The 20467-nt window shown below is 42.4% G+C and overlaps 1 protein-coding gene across 4 annotated transcripts in view; it reads left to right on the top strand.

Moving 5' to 3' along the window:
* LOC142571769 (fibronectin type-III domain-containing protein 3A-like) overlaps positions 1-20467 on the top strand; it is a 92843-nt gene that overhangs the window by 48129 nt on the left and 24247 nt on the right. For 3 of the 4 annotated variants that reach the window (XM_075680359.1, XM_075680358.1, XM_075680357.1), the window contains exons 6-20: positions 2828-2993; positions 4408-4539; positions 5386-5445; positions 7523-7721; positions 8125-8184; positions 8572-8615; positions 8885-8979; positions 10990-11043; positions 12010-12131; positions 14605-14764; positions 15585-15671; positions 16344-16482; positions 17842-17907; positions 18263-18375; positions 19835-19940. In XM_075680359.1, coding sequence (XP_075536474.1) covers positions 2828-2993; positions 4408-4539; positions 5386-5445; positions 7523-7721; positions 8125-8184; positions 8572-8615; positions 8885-8979; positions 10990-11043; positions 12010-12131; positions 14605-14764; positions 15585-15671; positions 16344-16482; positions 17842-17907; positions 18263-18375; positions 19835-19940 — 1603 coding nt within the window. The remainder of the gene's footprint in view (positions 1-2827; positions 2994-4407; positions 4540-5385; positions 5446-7522; positions 7722-8124; positions 8185-8571; positions 8616-8884; positions 8980-10989; positions 11044-12009; positions 12132-14604; positions 14765-15584; positions 15672-16343; positions 16483-17841; positions 17908-18262; positions 18376-19834; positions 19941-20467) is intronic. The other variant, XM_075680356.1, reaches the window with a different exon arrangement.

Genomic DNA, 20467 nt, shown 5'->3' with positions numbered 1-20467 from the left:
ATAGGCTAGTGTTCAATGGAGCTTAGGAATTCATAGATAATAAGGGCACACTAAAATCATTTTTTTTTTTTTTTCAGACATCCTGATTGCCAATTCGGCTCATATATAGGTGGTATATTTACTTTCTTGAACGCATTGATTTTGCCTTTTCTCTACATGTTGGTCGTTTCCCAGTCGGTTTATATTGCTTTTGTTTTTTGACAGTAACCTGTTTTTGCAGCACATAGACACTTTCATGAAAAATAAAACGGTCACATTAATTTGGATTTGGTGTGAAGCAAGTTTCTGGCACGAAATATAGCTTCGTGCACACTCTTTCAATGCGGTGTGAGCAAAGCTAGGATTTTTAAACATTCTATGCCTTTAACATTGCTTTTCGCATTCGGTGCATGGTCAGACCGGCGCTTCGGCCGTGTTATCAAGGGGCTTTTGTTGTCAAAGTGGTCAGTCGTCCTTGAGAGATGAATGATAAGTGTGACATAGAAATGAGAGGAAGGAATAGCTGCGAAGCTGCGAAACCTGCTGTTGGTGCTCCTTTTGTACCATTATCAAGGTGATGCACTGTCTCTTCAGGTTTGCAACAGGCCATGCAGTTGCTTTCAGTCAGCTTATTTGAGGGTGCTGCTTTATAATGCGGTAGGAGCACAGTCACATGGTATTTTTCATATTTCGTGAGGCTTCCTTGCCAGTCGGAAAAAATTTAATGCAATTAGTACGTCACTGAAAACACACACACGCGCACATGCGCACACGCACACACACACGCACGTGCACACACACACACACACGCACACACACACACACACAGAGAGAGAGAGAGAGAGATTGGAAAGCTGGTTGCCCCACCCCCCCCCAGAAAAATCAACTGTACAGGAACATGCGCATCTGTTCCACTATTTAAACCTTGAGCTCTATTCGCAATGAACACAACCTATAGGTGGGCATGTGTAATCATTCCTTTTGGCTGCCATACAGATTTTCAAATTGTTGACTTCACATCCTTGTTGTAGACACCTTTTGCAAAGCAGGTGTTTCTGGGAGACAATTGTGAGTCACCTCAAAATGTGTGAAAGAGAAATGTGCTACCTAATCAGAGACGAGGAAGTCTTATAATTAGGCACTGCAGAAACACAGCAGTCTTTTTCACACCATCTTCGAGCAGGCATTTGCACCTAGATGTCCATGCATCATTAAATTATTCCTTACTTTCATCAGAAAAAGCATGGTAATGCATAATTTTTTAAGCATAATGAGTCTCGTGTCCTGCCTCCAGAGAACCATCAAAAACCATCACGCAACAACTGGCATGAAAAAAACGTAAGTCCAGCGGCAGCTGCTGCAGTCTGTCGCATTAAGGGCAAATATAGCTCAAAACAGTCTCGCGAATGTACAGTGCTCAGCAATTTGCTGTGGCTTGTGAAAACAATTGACCAGCACTCAAAATTATTGCATTGTTCGTTATCGCTTCTTGGTGCTTGAAAACCATGCACAGTTGTACCACAGGTCTGTAAATAATAAACTGTTGCAGTACCATAAGTCTGCCTACCTCTTTACATCATAGAGCATAGACAAGAAGTCAATAGGGTGACATTTCATGCCGTATTGCACATCTCTTTAACACAGTGGCTGCAAAGTGGTAAAAACACAGGACGGTTTTTGTTTCTTTGTTTTTTCAGGAAAAACGATCAGTAATGAGCATTTTGCTCGCTGATTCGACTCCTTCTAAGAAGTATTTTGCCAAAATGTCAGCGCTACAAACCTCCATCAGTGGAATTGAGTTGAGATTTTACGTGCCAAAACCATGATTTGATTGAGGCGTGCCATAGTGGCGGACTCCAGACTAATTTTGACCAACACTGGATCTTTAATGTGCCCCCAACTCATGGGACACGGATGTTTTTGCATTTTGCCCCCCATAGAAATGCAGCCACTGCGACCTCATGCTTAGCAGCACAGCACCATAGCCTCTAAGCCACCGCAGCAGGTCCTCCATCACTGGCTTCCCTATCTGCATACATTCGCCAAGCCTTCCTTTCTACGACATTCCTTTCTAAGTCCATCGAAAACAAATGATGGCTTATCTTGACCTTGGCGGCTCAATTTGTGCACAGAGGTATTCCACACATCTTTTCGCTTTTAAATTTTTGTTTCATGGTGAACAGAAAAGATAGCACTGGAACATTGTCAACAGACGGGGAAAACGTGGCTGATTCCACGAAGCCATTGTGCTGATGATCTTTGAAGCATTTCTCTCACTCGCCGCTCTGTGGTGCCTCCATCTACCCACGTTACGAATATTGGAGTCCGAAGATGTCCTCACCTTAATATTAGATTATTTTTGTAAATGATGATAGGCTCAAACCTAGTGAAAGCTCTATACTACTCATACTTGGCTTCGACAATGAAGTACACATTCATTATTCAAGGCAACAAATGTTTATACTATACGTCACATTATGTACATAATGTACCACACAATGAGTGCACAATGCTTGTCTACTGCTCTGATCGGTGCACATAGCAAACAGATTTGCATCTCTGTGGTGCTAGCACTCCTATATGTCTAGCCTTGCTGTGGTATTGTGCATGGGGCTTGCATTTCAAGAAGCAGTTGTCAGTGTTCAGCTGTGGAGTTTTTGTGTGATGTTGCCGGGATTCGTTGTTACTTACGAAATGACTTCATGTAGGGCAGAGAATAACTCTCCAGGTGCCTCGCCGTGTGTAGTATTTCCTTTTGTGTGCAGGTGTTCTTTCACACCCCTACGAGATGTTTGTTTTACTCGTTATGTTTTTTCTGAAGAGGTGCAACAATGGTGTCCCTTTGCAGACGGGAGCAGCGCCTGGTGCGGCCCAGCCCGCCTTCTACCCGTACCCGGCCACGGCTGCTGCTGGTCCAACTGCACAGGCTTCCCCTTCTACTGCGCCGCCTTTTGTGGGCCAGTTTCACTCACCTGCTGCCATGCAGTCCCAACTCAGCCCACACTCGCCACAGGGTCAGTTGTGCTGTCCTGAGCCTTTGCTAATGTGTTGCACTGTCGTAATTGTAGCCAGTCCAGACAGAAGAGAGAACCCATGAAGCAGCGGTACCACATTGCTATTGCACAGCACACTACATGTGTTATGTTCTCTAAGAATGAAAGCTAATGAGGAGGAGGTGGCTAAAGCACAAAGCAGTGACCAAGGACCATATTACTAAGAAAGAACCAGCAGTATGTACATGAGCGTAAGAGTTCAAAGGAAAGAGCACCATGCCACTGCATCATTCCACTTTTCTTTCGCTGTGAGTTAGCGTGTACTGCTAATGCTCTCCTTGGTAATCACATTTCAGTTCTCTACTCTGCGGTATGTGTGCTCTCATGACTAGTTTTTTACTATGTCATTGTTCGTGCCATTCTAGTTGGCCATTTGATTTCCACTTAACCTTCAACATTGCATAAGCTTCTCCATTCATTAGTCTCATTGCTGCACAAGCTAGAGGTTTATTTCATCAGGAAGCTGTTCTACTCGGGCAGGAGGCTGCTTTGTGACATGAAACAGCAAACATGTTTCAGGGCAAAGCATTTATTGGCTTGCTCCCCGGACTTCTTTCCTCAATGTCCAGAGTCTGGACAACATCAATCGCCTACTTCATGCTGCACACACAAAGGCTGCTGGGAGCAGGTGTTTGAGAGTGAAATCAAGTGTTTCTCTCGTACATAGCACATGTAAAGTCTAGTTCAGAGGCACATTACACATGTTTTCTTGTTCTCTCTATTCTCTCCCAATGATTTTAGCCGTTCAACTATAGATAGTGTTGGGAAGATTCACGTTAAACTAGTTGCATAGAGCGTATGCATTAGTCTGCTTGTGATGGCCTCTGAGCAATAGAGTACTGCAGAAGTTCAATCGCTTAAACATTGTTGTGCTGCTGCTAAATAAATGTCAACATCACCAATCTGACAGCCAATACACAAGTGAAGTACACACAAAGCGAAAACATCTAAATGTTAAATCACATGCATTGTGCAGCTGAATGATTCGCATTAACACTGATGCCAACATACCGTGGGATCAGCAGATTATTTTTATACGTTATATTCCTCGCATTTCTCATCCAGTGATCCATTCTTTCAAAGCTGTTGTCTGATGTAAGAGCATTGCTTTTGTTCTGGTATCTGGTGCTGTTCGTGTACAGTAGCAACATGCTTGTAACGTTAGTACCTCTGCTGTAACATTTTTTCATGTTCTTATAAGGTTGTCCATGGCATAGAGGCAGTACATTGCTACTACGTTTGAAAGATTAGGTACTTGCACTGCTCAACAAGGATAGTCGTAAGTGTGCAAAATTAATTCGAAATGTAATGGAAAGTTTTTTTGTCTGTCGGAAATGGAAGAGCTCTGCGCCAATTGTTATGTTTCCTGTACTAGGCCATGCAAATCCAAGTGGACAGCCCCACAAGGATGAGCGATCGCAGAAGCAGTTCTTCAAGCTACGCAAGAAGCTAGAATCTCGCCCTCCTCCCTCTGCTTCGGGTGCGCACTCGGAGTCTCCTAGATCAAGTAAGTCAGTTTTGCATCCATTTAGGCAGAAACCCCTTCTTGAGGAGGCTTTCTTTCTGGGCATTTTACGGCTCCCTTATTTGTATGATGCTTTTTGCCCAGCTACAGTCTGTACATAGCTTGACTGTGTGGTGGTGGGTGGTTGTGTAAGTGTGGAGTATGAGGCTTCATTGTGCAAAGAAAATGCGCTGTGTAAGCATTGTAAGTGCACCTATTGCTGCTGGGCACAAGGTCCGAGGTTTGTATATCGTGCTCCTATCAAAACGCGACCGTTAACAGCCAGGAATCAGTTTTTGGTGCATATGAATAGGTGATCAGAATTAATCTGAAATACTCTGCAATGTCTTGCATAGCCATGCTTTGGAAAGTTACAAAGTCAGTTAATCATTTGAAGAATTAGTGGACAAATCAAACGAAAAGAGTTTCTCCATGAATTGGTAAAAAAAAAATCAAGGCAAATCAGTTTTGTGGCAGGCCACAAGGACGAGGAAAGCACATGAAAGAGAAAAATTGTCATCCACCCAAATTGTACGAAGCTACAAGAAAAAAAATTGTCATCCACCCAAATTGTACGAAGCTACAAGAAAAACTTATACAAATTTGTGTTGTAAAACCTCACAGTTGAAGAAAAATTCTTCCTGTTCTGGGATTTTTACCTTCAAAGTAAGAAATTGCTAGCTATGCTCGCACAAGTTTGTAATGGAAGTTTACTGTTGAGAGCTGTTGCCATAGGTACTTCATCTTTGCGCAACTTCTGAATATATAATAAACAGATTAAGTATACACTGTTATGCTCGAGTCTGTGTGGGTTGTAATTTTAGTGTTTGTTCCTGCTCTCTGTACCAGGCCGCAGTTCACCAGGCCCCTCAGGTTGTGGCAGACTTAGCCATGGAGCAGAACAACAAGGTTAGCCATTTTTATTGTGATATAAACATCTTGCAGGACAAGCATGCAACTGATAGGGGCCATGTCTGACAGGGAACTACACTCGATTAAACATTCAGCTGCGCTGGCAAGAATAGTCGTGTGGCGACTTAGCATTATGATGGCTCACTTGAATAACACAGTAACCAAATCAACTATGTGGAGATTTTCAATGTATGAACAAGATTTGTGGCAAGGGAAAGTTTGAATTTGTTGAATTTGGAAAGTTGAATTTGCAAGGGAAAGTTTGAATCTCAAAGCCCACATGAAGCTTGAAAAAGAAAACTTCACGATTGAAGGATGGTTAATTCTTGTACAAGAATCCAATCTGACAGCACTGTCTTTCCAGGGCAGTTACTTTACCAACTAGCTAACTAGAAATCTGGCAGGTGGCAGGGCGAGGGTGAAATAGCCAACATAATATGCAGGAATGGGATTGGTAAGGCTTGACATTTAAATTGTAATGCCATAATAGTTTCTTTTATAGTTTCGGGCTACGTTGCATGGCTGGCAACTTTCTTGCGCATCACTCTGCTGTTGACAAGAAGTGGTACAGCTTGTTTGTTTACAAAAGACTGTGGTCTAGATAATAGATGCTTTGGGGCTCTTTTAACCATGAATAATATTGAGACGTCTTATTTAAAATGGCTATTATACAGGATGATAAGAAGCCAACAAACAAGGATACCAAGGACAACATAGAGGAAATTACTTGTACTTGTTAACTGAATTAAAGAAATCATAAATTAATGGCAATGAAAGTGGATGAAGAAACAACTTGCCACAGGTGGGGAACGATCCCACATGCAATGCTCTAACCAATTAAGCTATCACGGCGCCGTTTTCCCATTAACTTTCTTGGGCATTAATGTTTTACTACTAGAACTAACACATTCGGAGTGTCAGCCAGTGCCACCACTCACAAACCTTGGCGGCGGATGTGGAACATCCTTTCTGCTGCAGGCCTAACGAGTATGTTAGGATATCTCGCGATATCTGATTGCCTCTGATTGGCGATAAGATGAAGATTAGCAGATGTTTGTCACACGTCTTGCTTTTTTGAAGGGCACACAACCACATAGTTTTCTTGGGTGCGCTCACCTATGCAGTTCGATTAGGCTATAGACGTAAATATAAGTGTAAGAGCAGGAGCATTTGAGACTTGCGAAATATTGTCGTGTGTGCATATCCTAAGCCTTGAACTATAACAATGCATTAAATTTTTAATTCTTATAAGTTTATTTCCTTTGTTTATTGTTGTTATTCACGAATAAAGAGTATATAATACCAATGAAAAATGTTTTTCTCACTTTACGGTCACCCTAGAAAAATTACGGTAATTTTTTTCGAAATAGGTCCCTCAGAAGAATTGGAATCTGCAATAATAAAACCGACCCTGAAAGGGTTAAAATGAAGCTACTATATAAGCGGGTACGGTTTAACAAGGTTTTCCTGTAAAATGTTAATGCCCACGAAAGTGGATGGGAAAACGGCGCCGTGGTAGCTCATTTGGTTAGAGCATCACACACGTAATGCAAAGATGTGGAATTGTTCCCCACCTGCGGCAAATTGTTTGTTTCATCCACTTTCATTGGCATTAATTTATTATTTCTTTAAATCAATTAGCACGTACAAGTAATTTCCTCTATGTTGTCCTTGGTAGCTTTGCTTGTTGACTTCTTATGATATGATTAACAAAAACCGGGCCCCTCAGTTCACTCCCATTCTTCTTGTTCATTATACAGGATGGCACATTTCCTTCAGCAAGCTAATGAGTGCAAATGAGCTAAACTTGTCTTGCATGGACGAACAAATCTTGTCCGAAATGGATGAGCAGGTAATGCTTTGCTCTGCTTAAGTGAAACACATTGTGTACAGACTGAAAGGGAGCAGTGATATTGCCAGCACAAAACTGTTAAAAATCTATGCTATGCAGACTTTGCCCGATGCGCACATAGACATTATTTATTTGCCATTCATCTTGATGATGGTGTACTGATAACAATGGATTCAATGATGTGAAGATTCTAATTAGCAAATGTTTGCGGTGTTAACAAAGTGGCTTTGCCACGGTGCCCAGATGCCCTGGTACAGCTGTCCTCTCTGCGGGTGCCGACGGTGTCGCAGCTTAGTGCGCGGCAAGCAGTGGCATCTTGGAGCACCCCCGAGACAGCTGGGGGAGCCACACTGGATGGTGTAGCCTACGAGCTTCTCCTTTCCGAGAAGGGCTTGGACAGGCCTGCCAAGCTGTTCAAATGGTCAGCATTTCCTTTTTACTGTTGCGGTATATTCAATTGCTGACCCCTATATCCACATTTTGATAGGAGCAAAATTTGAGTAATTACTCCGATTTGGTCACTGCAATATCCTAGGGGGTCAAAAGTAATCTGCAGCCATCCACTATGGTGTCCATGAGCCCCTGCAATGCTTTAAGGCACTAAACCCCTTTAATCAATCAAACCTCTTCAGTGACCAATCATCTCTGTATACAGTTCCTGGGGGGACTAATATGACGGATTTGTTTGTTGGCAGGAACTGCTTTTATAGTCTGTTCTTGCAGGACTTCACAGGCTTTGTGCTCTAAAACAGTTAATTGCATGTGGAAGGTTTCATGACTAGAGAAGTGCATTGCTTATGCTTTTTTCATGCTTGATTTTTCAGTGGCAAATCGTTAGAACAAAAGCTTGAAGATCTGAAGCCCGCGACAGAATACTTGCTGTGGTGAGTTCTATACTCCGCATGTCAACGGTATTCATGCAGTTGGTGCATAAACTTAATTGGCTTAGCTGACTGGCTTCATTGGCTTAGCTGAGCAAAATGAGCCTTCATTGAAAGCTTAATGCATAGCAATCTTATGTGCTCACAGCTTGTACAGCACCAACCTTAGTATTGTTATTGCGAATTATTCAATTAAGCACTTATTCAGAATTACTACTTGCATATCAGTGTGCAAGCAATATTATCTTTAACGACTTTTATTTGCTAGTTTGACATTTTCAAACTTGCTATAAGTTTCCAATAGTACTGACTTTGAGCTTCTATTTGCATGGAATTCCAGAATCTCATAGAATTTGTAGTTTTAATTAGACTTTTCTTTTTCTCTATCAGCATTCAAGCACATTTGGATGACATTCGAGGAAGCCCTTCGCCCAGTGAGTACCTCATTGCCAGAACAATCCTTCTTCTAAATCTAAGCATTTGTGAAATATGCTCACCTTACATGCATTACATGCGCACAATATTGCACTTTATTGTTGAAATTTGTGGTGGCTCTACAACTTGGAATGTCATCGTGGTTACAATAAGGTTGTGTGCTTTTTTGCTTGTTTATACATCTGTAATAGCCATTATAGTGAAATAAACATGGTCTTTATTTTTGAAATGTGTATATGTTTCACACATGATTTGGTCTGTGCTGCAGGTGTTGAGTTCAAGACAAGCAGCTGTGAACCAGACACACCCCAGCCGCCCAAACTGGTGTCTCGAACCAAAAATACACTAGTGCTAAAATGGAATGTAAGTTCCATTCCTTTCCCTATTATGTCACACCTGCAGATACAGTTAAGTGTGCTTTTGATGCTATGCGGGCTTGCCTTAACTGATATTTTGTATGTTGCATTATCACGATGTCTACCAACCGGGAAAACCGGGAATTCTCAGGGAATTTGAATAGTATGGAAATACTCAAGGACAAGTCAGGGAAAATTAGCTGTAACTTTATTGAAAGGGAATGAAAGTTGTGTTAATGCTGGCTCCAGTAACAGAGGAATCGCAATGAATCGTCATTGACACCATGTCATCGGCGTGAGCTATTGCCAGATCAGTTAACGACTGATTTTCCAGACGCCCGATTTTTCGGACATGCCCAATCATTCGCACGGCTTTGCGGCACCACCACATACTCCTAATAGTCAGTGTATATTGCCCTGAATGCAAGTCTAAAATGGCATTAATCAAAGCCACCACCGCTGCCATTTTGATTCTCGCCGTCTCAAACCAGCACTCACGCACGCAGATCCGCTCGCAGCCGTAGCCACCACCGCGGCAATGTTAAGCCTAGCTACTTCTACGTTCGCTATTAAGCTTCTTGACGTGCGTTGCCGTCTTTTTCGTTGAAAGAATTCGCCGCTGACGGCAATGGCACCGACTCCGCCTTTGTAGTCCTCGCGTTTGGCTACGAAGCTTGCTGAGCACAGCGCGTTGCGTAATGCCAGTCTCCGAAAGTTAGCTTCGCCTCCGTACAGCAGTGTTACGCGGTGAAGCAAAACAAGCATGGGAAGGGGCATTTGTCACGGGATACAGTACGTATTCCTTAATTATACACTTCTGCACCTCCGTCTTCTGTCACAGTATAAGCACCGATATGCCTAATAAGTGTACTGGCAGGCCTTAAGAGCTTTTTTGGATGGGCCTGTGGCATTTTTAGCCCTTAAGGGCAGTTAAAGACATGCATTCATCTTTTTCGGGCTGCCCGATTTTTCGGATGTTTTCGTGGCCCCTAGGGAGTCCGAAAAATCGTACGTTGACTGAACTGACCAAGAGGATGCTTCAAATGATCCATGGGGTGAATGCGTGGCAGAAGGAAGATGAGAACAGAAAGGACCGACGCACTGAGGAATTAATGGGAAAAGAAGCGTGCCGCCGCCTCTTTGAAGGAGCTTGAGCTCAGAAAACAGTGTTGGTTGACGCGGAGGTGGAGGCGTCCCTCATCCAAACCAAAATAAACTCTTTAAAGCAGTGAAACCCAACAGAGATGTTGTGTACGGGCTGAGAGTGTGTCAGGACAGTTGAGGTTGACTTCCCAGCTGTTGAGAGAGAATCTTAGTTGGTGACAAAGTTTAGGCCTCATACCAATGAGCTTGCTATCAGTGGATAGAAATAGCTCATATTCAAAAATATTTACTTATGTACGCATCTCTTTTTCATTCATATTTGAATATGTTCGACTCAGTTTGGAATGGGCCCTACCGTTGTTTTTTTGCTGTGCACTTTCCTAACACCTTCTTTCTGTTTTCTTTTTAAATAAAATAGTAAGGAGATATTACTCCTTGCTATTCAAACTGGATTGAGTCATTTTTTTTTTGTTTCAACATGCCTACTAGAGTGACAGCATGGGGCAACATGGTGTCAGCCTGTCTTGACATAAAACAAAGTTCTGGCTCATTCAGGGAATTTCGCAAAGGTGCTCAGGGAAAACCTGGAAAACTCGGGGAATTTGGAAATGTCAATTTGGTAGACACCCTGTTTATGCGCTATAAATTATTACTATGTTAGAGACACAGCTGCAGGAAAAAACCTAAACTTGAGTAGGCAGAACGCCTTTCTTTTTGCACTGCAAGTCATTGTTCGTTTCAAGAATGTACCCTCGCATGTATGATTCTGTTCATAGAATTTCTTTTCCCAGCAACGCCTGATAATCATCTCGTGTTTGAGTATGGATATGAAATAATTTGTCCAATTCACCTAGTTTTCTTGTTCGCTTGTGTTACGACTTGTGTATAATTTGTGCCGATGTTGGACTCGCAGGCTCCCTCCGACAATGGTTCCAAGATCACCTGCTACATGCTTGAGTATGACCAGGTAAGCATAGACAAGTCCAACGTTGCTTTTTGTTATTGTAAGTGCTGTAGTCAACTGTGCGTGCCTGAACTGCATACAACACATTTTCTAAATGCTTTAGCGCTCTAGATAACTTGGCTTCAGATTAACAAATTTTGCGTGAGTGAACCCTGCCTCCTATATTGACAGCTATCCTACCTCCCCCTTTTTTCTTTCAATATCTAGGGTTTCTTTTTGTGTGTGTGTGTGCGTGCATGCATGTGTGTATGTCTGTGCTATTTAATTGGAGGATGCCTTGAAAGCTTAGTGACATAGGCACAGAATTAGTTGTGCCGGTTTTAGCACATAAGTGTAATTAGGAAATACCAATGCTGCAAAGGAGGAATTGCGTGCTTAATTGCTAGAATATATGGTGTCATCTCAGGTGGTCATGCACGCTTCTGTCCTGTGGCTCCCAGGCTGAGACTAGGTAGAGCAAGTGGATTCTAAACACGAATGTTTCCCAAAGGGCCATCTCTGCCACTGATCCAATTCGTCAGATTAGCTAGTTTGTTTAAAACACTTTTGTTTTTAAACCCACAGTTGAGATGTGATAGTGTTAGTGGGCACTGATCAGTACAGTTCATTGTAGTGAATGGAAATGTGTACTGGTACAATATTTTGGTGCTCAGTACACACGAAACCACGATTGAAAAGAAGGCTTTAATCTTGAAACACTTGTCTCGTCACATTGTTCAGAACTGTTAGGCACTGAAACAGTACTAGAATGACTGTTTCGGTTAAGGTCTAGTTTGTACTGGTAGACACTGTTTTAAAAGACAGTAATGCGCAGCATGGACTGTGCGCACTTTCTTCCCGTCTAAATTCCTGGCACTGAATTGCTACATTAGCGACGCATAAATGCATCAAGCAGCATGGTTGTCACGTGATCGTGTAGGGATGCGTACTCCTGTGAAATGGCTGATACCTGCTCTGTTGCACTTCCAGGGTAGCGATGGCCAGTTTGTGCCTGTGTTCACGGGGCTGCAGAAGCAGTTCAAGGTGTCCAAGCTCGCTGCCTCAACTTTCTACAGCTTCCGTTTGGCAGCAACCAATACAGTGGGGACCAGGCAAGTGCCATTGCTCAAAGCTAGTTCTTCAGTGATCACGGACTTGCCTGTGGTGTGGGGGAGAAAGATTTAGCCCTTCTACCCGCCTGCCCCATTATTCCAGAGTGTGTTTATGCATTCGACACTCTGTTTTCCGGTGTAGAGGCTGCTCGCTTTCGGGAGCAGTGCTGCCTCTTGACTGAAGTAGCCATGGCACTTCAGTAACACTTCTAATATGTGAGCTAGAACTTGATAACGAGATTTTTTCGTGTCCACTTCAAAGCACCATAGTTGGGGTATTTCTTAAGCAGATCCTGATTATTTGAATTGCTGAGGATGTGTTGAAGGGCAATCTCTCTTTGAGTCAAAAGACAGCACTGTCTTGTTGCCCACTTAGATGAAGAGTGTAAAAGGAAGCGTTAGCTTGGGTGCTCCTATCTAAGTACATGTCAAAGGAGAATGTTTTTTCTCTGCAACCACTGCACCAAGTTTGGTGAGATTTGTTGCATTTAAAAGAAAATATTAAAATCTGATGACTGTTGGTTTGGATTTTTTTATTTAGGTTGTCAATTTTTTATTAAAAAGTGGCAAAAATATAAAATTTTCAGAAAACGAAACTCAAGTTTACAACTCTGTAACTCAGCAGTGAAAAATATCACAATTATGTGAATTGACTAATAGTACATCTAAAGCGGACAAAATCGATATGTTACACATGAATCTAAAAAAAATGTAGTAATATAGAAATATGGCTTTTGCAGAACCCTTGTACACAACGTAAAAAATTCACGTAAGATATAAAATGACATACCAAATTTGTCCGTTTTCAATGATCTAGTGGATGCTGTTTACAGAACTGTGATATATGCTCTTGATGCAGAGCTATTTGCAAACTTCGTGCTTCTATTTTTTTCTAACTTTCGAATTAAAAAAAATTTTTTAACGAAATTCAGGCTCTAAATTGAAATTCCGCTTCCAACAGCCACTAGAATTTAACTTTCTCACTCAAATGCAACAAATTTTATTAAAATCAGTCCTGGGGTTAAGAAAAATGCTTTTGCATTTTACATGTATTTGAATAGTCAGAGTTGGAGTTGGGCCCGAGCTAAAGCTTCCTCTTAAGCTTGCTTGTAGCCAGAAGGTTGGCAAAGGGTGAGCAAAAGGGCCATAATTCTTCATTTCCAAGTGGAAGTTTGTAGGGCAGCTTTGTTTGAAGGATGCTGGTTGCTTTGTGACTATATGGAATTGTGATGGGGAGTGAGGTGCTGCAATGAGGGTAGTCATCCTTGTTTTGGCTAAACGTCTTCATTCCTGTTGCTTGCAACCTGTTACTTTATGCTGAGCAACATGCTACATGTCTGAAAAACAGTGTTCATTCATCTTGAGGTTTGTGTAGTGTTTGCAGAAAGTGAACATGTGGAATCATATTTCTTCATGTTTTCCAGACTTTTTAAGTCTTCCTTGGGCAGCATAGGACTGCGTGTGACTCCTATCATTCTCACGAAGATGAATTAAAAGCATGAGAAGCTCATGAAATGAGAAGTTTGCCGGATTACACTGAATTAACAGCTGACATTGAGTTAGCATTAGGGAATTTTAGAAATAGGGGACCCAAAGTTATGGGGATGGTATCGGACTTGCTCCAAAAGAACACAGAAAAAGTGCAAAAAAGGAAACTGAAAGGAGTTTATGTTTTGGGTTCTCTAACCAACTTGGGGTCCCACCGTTGACACGTGGGACACAGGATATGCAGAAATGCTGAATTATCATGAAAATTTGGTCTTCAAACCAAAGTTGTAATCTGTAGTAGCTTTTGTGACCCACACAGTATTCCATTAAACATAACAGAGTAACAATTCGCATTTGAACAAGCTGCATCTTACTAAACCTGTAATTGGCGAATGGAAGTCATGCACTCACCAGCAACAGTTATGAGGTGATCCTGTGTCGGCTTTGGATTGGACACACACATCCGACACACAATTTTCTCCTTCGAAAAGAAAACCCAACAACTTGCAAAAAATACCATGAACCTCTTACAGGGATACGCATCCTTATGACATGTCCACACATTTAAACACAGATAGAAGCTTTTACACATCCTGTATAATTTACACATGCCTATACACCCTGCCCTATTGCTGGCAGATGACCCGCTAGTGCCATTTCCTAACTTGTTTGACTTTTAGAGACAACTGGTTATTTACACCAACTCTAATGTAACGCAGGTTTACTTGCTTTAACGTTGCTTTTTTTATTGTCTTTTGTCTGGCACAGCATGGCCTGAGTAGCCTTTGTGCCATTAAACCCCAACTAACCAACCAACCAATTCACATTTGTCATGGCACCTGCGTCCCATATGCTTTTGTAGCCAGATGCACATATAAAATCAGCCAGTTCTGTATTCTATTCTACAGCACTTCTTTGCCCGACACACTCTCTTCCAATTTTCCCCTGTAATGATTAACGAGGAGTGTTTGTTGTTGGTCCCTAGCCCATGGAGTGGTGTGAGCCGCTTCACGACAAGTGGGGCTGCCCCGCCTGCCCCGGAGCCACCAAAGGTGGTTCAGGTGACTTGCTCTACAGCAACACTCGAGTGGAACACCCGGCCCTGTGACGACTCTTACACCCTCTCGATAGAGCAGGAGGGATCGGTGAGTCAGCTGTGCACACCAGCTGTGCACTTCACATTCTACTGCAATTCCCATTCTACTGAAGAAACTGCGAGATATGTCCCTATAATATGCTGTGAAGTGTAAGTTGGCATTGTAGTTATCATTTTCCCAAAAAATGCCTCCCTTGTGCACTGTGGGACAAAACTGTATATTGGCTTATTTTGTTATGCCATCCAGAAACAAACATCTGGGCAGGGATAATGTAGTGATTCGATTCAAATGCCATTCCTTGTCGCACTTTGTCAGTGGGCTGGGCAATGCTTCGCCCACGTTATCTTTGGGAACGGCAGGCCGTGAATGGTGGGTGATAAGAAAGCAATGGAATTTAACGAAAGGAATTGCTGCATTATACTGGAATCGAAACTGGTGCCAGTCCTGGGACCTCTGCTATGGTGTCCTTACTGTCTTGCTTCCATTCCACTGTTGCAGCATGTGCTCTACAGTGAAAAATAAAAGCTATCTTTGCTAATTAGTTTGTGAATTGCAATTTATCATGCTTGTATTATGCACCCTTCCAAGCGTAGTACTTCATGAAGCAGGCAAATTCTGCTATCTGCCACAGGCAATTAAAAAAAAAGAAACATTGTTTTGCCTAGAAAAAAGACACCATGTATATTGTCCGCAATTCGCTTCTTTTACTCTGCTAGCCCTAATAATTTTCAAGTTAGCGCTGTGCAAGTGGTAGAAGTTTCTATACAATTATGAATACTTGAATTATGTGAATACCAAATTGAGTGCCAAAAGTGTAGCGGATTCTGCTGAATTATTTGTGACACAGTTTCCTTTCTTCATACTGCAGCAACATGGCTTCTTGCCAGTTTACAATGGGTCTGACACCAAGTTCACCTGTACGCGTCTTGTCCGCAAGACTGAGTACAGGTTTCGGGTGAGTTTTCAAGCTATATTTTTTGCCATAATGACTGGACAGGAGGGCTGAAATTGTTGAGGGCACGCTGGAAGCAAAAATCTACCCACTGTCTGTATGCATGACTGTCTAAACATTGCACATGCAGTTTGAAATAAACTGGGGGAAAAAAAACCAGGGCCACTTTTTCAACGTGTGGCATTTAGTGCATAGCCCTGCATCCCATATGTCGTGAATTTGAGGCATACGACTTTTTCTCATATTAGCTTCAAGAAATTGAAATTTCTGTTAACATGCAGTTGCCATCAGCTTGAGGTTAAGCTACTTCACTCAGCTATTGATCATTACTCTCTCCTGCGTACGTTGGTGTGTTGTCGTCACTTGCACACCAGTCTTGAACAAGCATTTCTGAATTTTTTTCATTCAGTTTAGTTGAATTCAGAATTAGTTTAACTAGACATTCATAAGAATGTGGCATTGGCAGCTAACTGCTGCAGCATCCTTAGGTTTACTGTCTTGTTTTTCTACACGTGATGATGCAAGAAACAAGGACAAGTGGCTGTAGTCATTTGCCTTGGCCATTTATAAAACAAGCAACCAGATATCTATTTTGTCCAAGTGGTGCAGTAAATCAAATGTTGCGAGATGATTTTAAAAGATTATGCCCCTCTTTCTTTTTCCTTCTCTCCACAGCTGGTTGCCCACAATGAGGAAGGCTCAAGTGGGCCGAGCCGTGTTGGCAGCTTGCAAACACTGGCTGACAGACCAGGAAGGCCATCACGCCCCAGTGCAAAGGGGCGTGTCCATAGCAATCACTTCTTGGCAGCTTGGGGTGAGAAAACCTCCTCCCGAGGGCTTCCTGTGCTTGCACGACAGTTTGCTTTATTATCGAAGAATGGTGTATTGCACTCTGTAACAATGTTTGAAGGCATATTAGCCATTTCTTTAATTTTTTTTTCTCTCTCTCTTGTCTGCCAATATTATTGTATCAGATCATGTATCACTCATTTCCCATCCCACTAAAATCCCGACCAGGAATTGTAGTATTTATAAATAAATAAAAATTAATTTTTTTATTGGAAGGCTCTGAATTAAGATGCAGCACATTCCTTGCAGGCTGTCAATTTCCTTCAAGGTCAAATTAATGCCCCATAGTTTACTCTCAGGCTGTGTACAAGTGGAAAGACACCCAAATGCTGCAACGGAACTGGTGCAATTTTCACAAGTTTCTTAAACCTTGACGGATGCTGCAGCTTTGCTTTCTACAAGGTGCATTTAGGGCTGTGGAATCTCATTAAATGTGACTATGAGGGTCTGTAACAAGTTTTGTTTCCTGCAAGATGCATAAGTACTGAGATTTGATTGAGGCTGCCAAGTGAGTAAAGGCGGCACACCAGTGGGCTGGGCTGTACTACATTTGTACCCATGCCAGACGGGCACAGGAAGTGGCGTTAACTTCCTAATGCCTTATAATTGAATGGCATTTGCTTGGTGCCACATGGGCAAATCAAATGGCATTTGCCTTAATGCCATTTGCCACCGAAGGCAGGCGCCAAAACTCGTTCGACTGAGAAATGCATATTTTCGACGCTATAGCTTGCTTAGTAGTGCGGTTCACTTAAATTATTTGAAACATCCTATTTAGCTGGAAACAGATATTTCAGGTGTTTAAGCGATATGGCACACATAAACAAATCCATCAAGTTTTATATAAGGAATCTTTTTACAAGAGATGTGTTTGCAAGCGGAGTCATGCAATTTTGGCAGCAAGCATACAAGGGCGATTTCATTGTCATTGTGCTTCATCCGTTGCAACGTTGTAGAAAGCAGCGACAAGCTAAAGCTAGCAGCACCATAGTATGCTTATTCCTACGTTTCGCTGGCCTTGAAGGCAGATTAAACTTGTAAATGCACGTTTATCGTATTATTATTACCCTGAAATTGCTCACTTCAGAAGACGCTGTTATCGACATCGTCGGGTCATATGTCATTAAATTTGTATGCATGTCAGCTCCGCCGAAAAATATGTCATTCTGGAACGTAAGGCCTTGACTGCTGAATGCTATTTTCTGTGCCCGTGTGGCACGGGTAGTCCTATCCCATTTCCAGGATATTGGAACCTCAAATGCATTTTGTGTGCTTGCTAGGTGTTTATCTGGCCCTAGTTGGAAACATTATTTTTGTGTTCCAGATGCACCAAAGGACGACGGTGGTGCACCTGTTACTCAGTATTGCTTGCAAATGGATTCAGGAAAAGGTACGTTGTAAGCTCCCTTGCCCTGAAAAAAAAAACCTTGGAAAACGCATTAGTTTGCTCAGAAATGTTCAACTGAATGTCTAATATAAATCAAATGCTTAAATTTTGCTACGGCAGTCCTGAAATTTAATTTTGGTCTGTGTGTTTTTGGCCAACAGTGGTAGATCAATAGCAAATACCTTGCTGTAGCCAAAGTTTTATTAAAGCACTGTGTGATCTGCCTGAATTCAGCCATGCACTGTTTTAATTATACTTGACTATTCTTTTTAACCACATAAGCAAACAGAAGCTTCTCTTCTCATCTGGAGCCACGATTGCCTCTTGTTGGCTCAACCACTCTCTCTTGTTTGTGCAGGATTTGATGCAGTCTATACTGGTTCAGAGAGGGAAGCCACATGTTCTGGCTTGGAACCTGGCTCGTCATACAGGCTCAGAGTGAACTGCACCAGTTGTGGAGGTACCAGTGATGTAAGTGCGAGTGATTTTTTTCAATATGCTAGTGTTGTCTGTTCTATACTGTACTGTAACACCGGTCCATACTTTAAAAGAACCAGAGAGCTTTTAACTTATAATACAGAGTGTGCATACACCATTTTGTTGCTTAATTGAAAAGGTGAAAGCAAATTATGAAATAAAACATGCTTCTTTTTATGCTTTAGACGATACCTGGCAATTCATGAAGTACAGTCAACGACCAATATTTCGGGCGCCCGATTTTTTCGGACATAACAATTAAGACGCCTTCGCGGCACCATTACCTACGCCATAGACCCATTGTATGAGGACATTTCAAATTTTGGACGCTGATACCCTTTGCCATCCGATTTTTCAGACATTTTGCTGTGATCTCAAGTCCAAAACAGTATTAGTTGAAGCCACCGCTGCTGCCATTTTGATTATCTCATAGCTTCGGACCAGCACTCTCGCACGCCTATCCTCTGGCAACCATAGTTCTTTTGTGTTGTCGTTAGGCCTAGCTGCTTCGACGATCGCTATCAAGCTTCGATTCTGCTGTTCGGTGCCGTGTTTTTCAATTCAAGGATTTGCTGCTGTCAGCAATGGCGCTGGCTCTGCCTTGGCACCGACTCTGCAATTGCCATCCTTGCCGTTGCTAGTTATCGAAAGTCAACTTTGCCATAATACAATAATGTTAGGCGGTCAAGCATACCAACAGCCCAAAGGGGTCATCGTCACGGGACATAAAATGTGTTGCTTATTTATGCACACGCGCACCTGCCTATCACAGTTCGAGCACCGAGACGCCTAAAGTGTTTCATAATGCCGGTTTTCAAAAATCAGCTTCGCCGCTATATAGCAGTCAAGCATATGCAATATATTGCGGCAAAGAATGCCAAGACTGCAAAAGGGCCACTGATGCAGCTCATAAAATATGTTCCTTAATTATGTTCGTGTGCACTAGTAATCTCCTGTCGTACTACAAGCACCGAGATGCAATTGCACTGGCAAGCCTCTAAAGCCATTCGCACGGGGCTGTGGCGATTTGAGCCCTTGAGGGCAGTTAAAGGCATGCATTCATGTTTTTGGCTGCCCAACTTTTCGTACATTTTGCGGTCCCTAGAGAGTCCTAAAAATCGGATGTTTACTGTATACTGCGTTCAGAGCACCATGCGTGTGGAGTGGTGCTACTTATGCAATGTGGTAATGTAGCAAAATCCTATTCCTCTGTCTCATCTCACGCTGTCTTAAAACTGCATTTGGGAAATCTGGTGCTGTGACTGTTTAAGCCACACTGTTTTTTGGAATGAAAATGACCAGACTATTGTTGTGGGACATGTTGCGGGACGATTTGTGCAACTTGCAGAAGTTATGTAAGGACAACAGAGTGTGACAATGTTTTAGAAGTGTAGGCACAGTATTTATTTGTTGCTGTACATGTCTAAAAAGCAACCTTTACTTTTTGTTTCAGTTTTCGGAGGTGTCTACTGTCGTAACGGCAGCTCTCTGCCCTGGAATATGTGACCCTCCCCGGCTTCATGGGAAACCCAAAGCCATTTCAGCGCATCTGCGTTGGGGTAAGCGTACCGTTTGCATTTTACTTACATAATGGCATACTTATGCCAGACTAGCCTCTGTTTATCAGATGACCCGCCGTGGTTGCTTAATGGCTTTGGCGTTGCGCTGTTATGCACAAGGTCGCGGGATCAAATTCTAGTCATGGGAGCTGCATTTCAGTGGTGGGGCAAAATGCAGAAACGCCCTCGCACTCTGCATTGGGTGCATGTTAAAGGCACACTAAAGAGAACAATGATTTCTTCTATATCAGTATATTACCCTTCCACAATGCCAAAGACACCACTCTTACCGCGAGAAGACTGTTAGTAAGCTGGAGAAAAAAAAAAAAAAAACGCAAGATGGGTGGCGACACCTCCATGCAGTTCCTGCACCAGCTCACTGTGATGTTATGGATTTTGACAGCATCTGCTAGGGCCAAGTTAACAGTTTCGGGGTAAAGAGTGACTACATTGCGGTCTAAAAGAGCCAAAGACTGAATATGGCAAACTTTGCAAACTTTTACTGCAGCAGCATGGACCAAATACAA

Source organism: Dermacentor variabilis, chromosome 2 (genome assembly GCF_050947875.1).
Source record: "Dermacentor variabilis isolate Ectoservices chromosome 2, ASM5094787v1, whole genome shotgun sequence".
NCBI lineage: Eukaryota > Metazoa > Arthropoda > Arachnida > Ixodida > Ixodidae > Dermacentor > Dermacentor variabilis.
This window is presented reverse-complemented; position numbering and strand designations above follow the sequence as displayed.